This window comes from Acyrthosiphon pisum, chromosome A2 (assembly GCF_005508785.2).
Source record: "Acyrthosiphon pisum isolate AL4f chromosome A2, pea_aphid_22Mar2018_4r6ur, whole genome shotgun sequence".
Classification (NCBI taxonomy): domain Eukaryota; kingdom Metazoa; phylum Arthropoda; class Insecta; order Hemiptera; family Aphididae; genus Acyrthosiphon; species Acyrthosiphon pisum.
The window spans coordinates 77,973,387-77,979,081 of record NC_042495.1 but is presented as its reverse complement, the minus strand read 5'-3'; the positions used below and the strand labels follow the sequence as shown (position 1 = coordinate 77,979,081).

General features: G+C 27.0%; 2 protein-coding genes across 3 annotated transcripts in view; one reads left to right on the top strand and one right to left on the bottom strand.

Moving 5' to 3' along the window:
• Positions 1-1,377, top strand: part of LOC100159463 (UDP-glucuronosyltransferase 2B28) — an 11,110-nt gene extending 9,733 nt beyond the window's left edge. The window contains exon 5 of the mRNA XM_029489988.1: positions 1,304-1,377. Coding sequence (XP_029345848.1) covers positions 1,304-1,377 — 74 coding nt within the window. The remainder of the gene's footprint in view (positions 1-1,303) is intronic.
• A 99-nt stretch (positions 1,378-1,476) lies between these two features.
• LOC100163554 (ADP-ribosylation factor 6) overlaps positions 1,477-5,695 on the bottom strand; it is a 4,912-nt gene continuing 693 nt past the window's right edge. The window contains exons 2-6 of one of the 2 annotated variants that reach the window (XM_001945268.5): positions 5,612-5,695; positions 3,975-4,069; positions 2,597-2,700; positions 2,319-2,517; positions 1,477-2,255 (exon numbers count right to left, since the gene is read on the bottom strand). In XM_001945268.5, the coding sequence (XP_001945303.1) occupies positions 2,113-2,255; positions 2,319-2,517; positions 2,597-2,700; positions 3,975-4,056 (528 nt within the window). In that variant the 5' untranslated portion in view covers positions 4,057-4,069; positions 5,612-5,695 and the 3' untranslated portion in view covers positions 1,477-2,112. Of the gene's footprint in view, positions 2,256-2,318; positions 2,518-2,596; positions 2,701-3,974; positions 4,071-5,611 lie in introns of those variants that run through there. The other variant, XM_029489730.1, reaches the window with a different exon arrangement.

Below are 5,695 nucleotides of genomic sequence, written 5' to 3'. Positions count from 1 at the left end.
GACATTGTCAGTTTTCATTTTTTGTAGTTTTTTTTTCTATAATTGTCATTGGTCAATACAATTTTATTTGTCAGGTAAAAATGCGTGAAAATGTAATACAAGGCTCCTGATAGATTGTTACAAATAGGGATCAAAATGCCGTTTTTTCCCAGAGCCTCGGAAACCGTGGGAAAAGTGGAGAATATTAAAATAATAAATTTCCGAAAAAACCGAAGTTTTCGGAAAATTAAAAAATTGTATTTACGCTTAAAAATGTAGTCTATGTAAAAAAAACCATTTTAAAAAATAGATAAGGCAGCCGTCATTGTCATTTCACATTTGCCAATACGGTTATCAACGTATTATTGTATTCAAATTTAAAATTAAACTATTAAAAATATTAATACGAATATTTTAAAATTAAATAATATTAATATGACAATAACTAATAAAAAATAACTACATAGTAAATACTTAATAGTTAGTACTTTAGTAGGAAGTTATTACATGGGCGCAAATAGGGGGGGCTTTAGGGGCTAAGCCCCCCCCAAAAATGTCCATAGCCCTCCCAAACATTTCCTACATTTTGTTTTAAGCTTATTCAATATTATAAAACTAAAGGCCCTATTAGCCCCCCCCCCCAAATCTCAAACGCTATTTGCGCCTATATGGTAGTTAATGTGACAAATTATATTTATTTATGAATCAAGTATAGAATCCTCTAGATTTATCCACTACAGACTTTAAGTTAGGTATGGTATATATAATATGTATGTAATATGACTGTCAACTACCTATCATTATTTATTAGATTCTTTCCACCATAGATTACTTTTTAAGTTTTTTAGAAAAAAAAAACCAATTTTTTCTTCAAAAGCATTTTTCCGGAAATTTTAAACGAAACCAAATTTTCCCAATTTTTCCGAAAAAACAGGGTTTTTTTTCGGAAATTTTAATGCCTTGTTACAATGGCAGTTGAAAAATATTCAAAATATATATTCACAATTTTTTTTTTATAAGCGACCACTTGCAAACCTTTTTTAAATTAACTCTGCTCAAAATCTAAAATCATTTTGTGAAATTTAGTCGGTAATTTTGTTTAACTTGACAATCATATTATGGATATTATCTCAGCCAAGGTGTTAAAAATTACTCTAAGAAATTCAAACTTACAAGTCTTATATATTTCCACTTTCTACTATAATTTTGTCAGTATTTCATGTATTATAATATGAGGAAAAAACATTATTTTAAACATTTTGAACTTCAGACTTATAAAAATAAAATTGTTTCAATGTAAATTCAAATTTTGAAATTGCTAAAGGATTATTAGGACACTTATTTGTTGTATTACATTTTCAACTATTTGTACCAGTAAAAACACCCATATCATTGTAAAACCAATACATTTTTCATTCAGTTCAGAATATAAAGGTACGAGGAGTGAGAACAGTAACATTTTTCCTTTCAACACTTCACAATTAAAAAGATAAAATATTTTTTTTTTATATATTTATTCAATATTTTGTACAAAATAATAAATAACAATAAAAATAAAAAATAGGATTCTTCCACGCATGAAACAATATTATTACAATTTTTTTAAATAAAATCCTAATTATTATGAACTGTATTTATGTATAAAATATTATGATACTTAGTACATATTAAATATACTATTTTACAGGCCTAAATAAAATATTCTAAACTCGAGAACAAATATTAAATAATTATTAATTAATTTATATGTATAAATATAATATTGCTTACTTTTTATTGTTTAAGCTAATATGTATACTGATACTGATAGGGGATCAATTTACAAATATACACATCAAAAGAGTAGTTAGGCAGTTTTAGCATATTATGACAATTTTGTTCAGTACACATTACAAATTATAATTATAATATTATAAACAATTGTGAATAATTCAGTATTTTATTAGGCCAGTCCTCTCAAAGAGTAGTTATATATTAAAATGGACATCTTAGTTGAAATATTGATGTTCATTTTTACATTTAACAACTAGTAATGTACTCAATTTGTACGTTTGGAATTTCTTTTAGTCCTAAGCTTCTTTTAAATTGAATAATGATTATATATTAAGTATAATATTCTATTATACTTTGGTATCATTGTTTAAAATTTGATGTGAGCCAAGCGAGGCCTTCATGTAATCCATCTCCTGTGGTAGCACACGATGGTTGAACATACCAATTTCTATCCCGTATTCTGGTTAGTCCAAGTTTTTCTTGTATTTCGTGTGGTTTCATTGCTGAAAAAAATTCATTAAATCAGGATGAGTTTAAAATTGAAAAAGTATTAGAATAGGTAATACCATTGGTCAAGTCTTGTTTGTTGGCAAATATTAAAATTATTGCATCCCTCATCTCTCGGTCATTTATTATCCGATGCAACTCTTGCTTAGCTTCATCTATACGATCACGATCTGCACAATCCACAACAAAGATCAAACCTTGTGTGCCTGTATAGTAGTGTCGCCATAGTGGACGTATTTTGTCTTGACCCCCGACGTCCTATGAAAAATTAAATTTACCGTTTATTATTATTTTCATACTTGTATTTATATATACAACTAATAACACAATGACTTACCCAAACATTAATTTTCACGTTTTTGTAAATCACTGTTTCTACATTGAAGCCAACTGTTGGTATTGTCGTCACAGATTGACCCAATTTTAATTTGTACAAGATAGCTAATAGATTTGAATAGGAAAAAATTTCTATTTTAAAGTTATTTAACATCTATAAATAAGATGAAAAAAACTTTCTTAAACTAAGGTACTACAAAATAATTGTATAATCAGTTAAACATAAAAATAGAGCAATAACAAAATACTTCTAAATTAAACCATTAGTTCTTCAAACGAACATGATTTCTAACTCACAATTTTGTAACAGCTTTAGATCAAAATATATTATGGAGCCCTTTTACTTATGCCATTAATTCATGAGATTAAGTTCACGAGAAAAGTATTGCGTAACCATATTTCTGCTTTCGAATATGTAAAATCGAAATAATTGCCAAATTAATTTTCAAGCACATATGCAAGATATATACAAATTTATGTTTGTGGAACTGGACGGACATATTATTTTTTGAATGTTTGTTTGTTAATACATAATAATTGTAATAAAAGTTTGGGATATAAAAATGACTGGTTTGTCTCATTGTTATCTTTCAAGTGGTGGAATGTGGGTATGAAATTATTATTGTTATCTTAAAAACCTTATCAGAAACGGTACAGAAATATTAACAATCATCCGTGTATACCTACAAAAATAATAAATTTCATTCAAAAACATCACAATAAAAATTTACATTATACAAAAAACTGATAGCCACCCTACAGACCCCCCCCCTCCGAGTAACTATCTACAGACCCTCAAGGGGTCCATGGACCACCGGTTAAAAACTTATGACTTATGGCATACACCCAGGTTTTACTTTTATTTGAGGTATCACTAATATTCTACTGATGAGTATGTTAATAATATTGAGTTATTTAAATTTAAATTAAATTAAAATTCTGACGAGTACTCTGATTAGCTCATGCATTTTAATTGCTATTATATTATAGCACATTATTCAATATGAATTGTAAATTAAGTATTACACATTTTACGAACGTGTTTCAACATTTAAAATATGGATAAATGTAACAAAATAATGTGTTCAGTTAAAGCTACAAAGTAAGTCCTAATATAACATTACGACGAATAACCTAAATTAGTTAGTGTTTTGAATTTTTTTTGAAGATATGTAATTTAAAAAAAAAATAAGAAAGTGTTTTTAACATAATTTTATTTGACAACTGTCCAATATTGAAATAGAACTATATTAGGTATTAAAATTGTTCAATATATTTTTTAAAATAGCTAATATATGATTTAGATTTTCAATTATTAAATTAACATAGATAATTTATTTATAAGCTATGAATCATCTTGTTTTTTAAAAAAAGGATACTAGTTTTTCCAGCTGCATCCAAACCAAGCATAAGTATTCTCATCTCTTTGTTACCAAAAATTTTGGAAAGCAGCTTTCCCATAGTGATGGATTATCTGAAAATTAAAGCAAAAAAATATATTATCAATTATAAATTTACCTAATTATTTAAAATTAAACCAATCACTAAAAGTATAAAATATAGATTTTAATAAGTAATTGATATTATTATCAGGCGTGGCTACAAAATTGGGCATAAGGTCATTGAAGAAATGAAGGTTTAAATAATATGTTGTATATTCTTATGTAATTGTAAGTTGTAACAGTTATTATATTAATTTACCATTTTTTAATTGCAAATACTTTACCAGTATTTTACTCAACCCGTAGGTTCATTGTAGGTAGATAAACATTTTACATAGATCGCCAATGCCATATTTTTATTAGTTTTGTTTATGGTGAAGAAATAAATTTATCAAGTCAACAAGACAAGGGAGTGTTAACACCCGTAACAGAAGAATGTAATTTTCACAAAGTTTTCTCATCATATCAGTGACACTTCCAACGAAACAAAGGGACAAAGACAAAAGAGATACCTTAAATGACTTTAACTAACTGTTAATATAAAACTTATGGATTAATGGATGGAGTATGTATAAAAATATGTTAACCAACATAACTAATACCATTGTTAATCACAACATCATTGCATCTCTTTTCACTTTTGTTTAAATGTATTTGTTTCTTTATCACTCAGAAGCTTCTGTGTGAGTGAGAACCAACACAAAATCAACGTTTCTGTCTTTGGTACGTTGGCTAATAATTAGTTTATGTTTAGTGAGGATAGGAAATCCATATGTTTAATACATATTAAAGCAAATTATTAATATAGATGGGCGCATTTAGAATAAAAAATCTTAACAGAACTTATTATTCTAAAGCAAGGGAGTTACGCCTACATTCCATGTATTTACTTATAATATAAAAAAAAATATTTATTAAAATCAATGTATATATTAGAGTTGAATTATATATTTGTTCTAAGCAAATTAGTTATTAGTTGTAAAGTTATTTAAGTTGAAATGTTATTTAGTTGTAAAACAGTAAACCTATACGCATTTGTTGATGAAAATAAAAATATGTTTCCTTAATAATAGATTAAATAGGTTAGTTATAGATTTATGGATTTTAATATGTAAAACATTAAACACAATATGAAAAAATTTGTTTCCCATAACAATTTTTTTTTTTAGTTAATAATAGGTAGGTAGCTATTAAATTGTTATTGATAATAAAACTAATTGGACAATATATAGGTACCTAACAGCATTTTAATAATAATTTAACATTTAAAAACAAATATGTAGACAGCCTTGAACAATTATTAATCAATTTAGGGCATTCAAATCATTCTAAAAATAATAAAAGTTTTGATGACATGCATCCAAGGACCAAAACCAACAAGCATGTTGAAAAAAGAAAAAACGGAAACATTTATCCTAAATAGGAACAGTTTCATACCATAAATGCTCGGCAACTAATGGTCAAGAGGCCAAAGTTACGACACGTACCCAAAAGGCATATAAATATATAATATCCACAGAAGTGGACAGTAGTGTTATGATGTGCACGTTTTACAGGCACAGTTTTTTACATACCAGTGAACATTTACAACGGACCGATGGAAGCGGGCAGCGAATGTTCAGGACAAATATTGATGTGCGGGCTCAATAATTACTGTC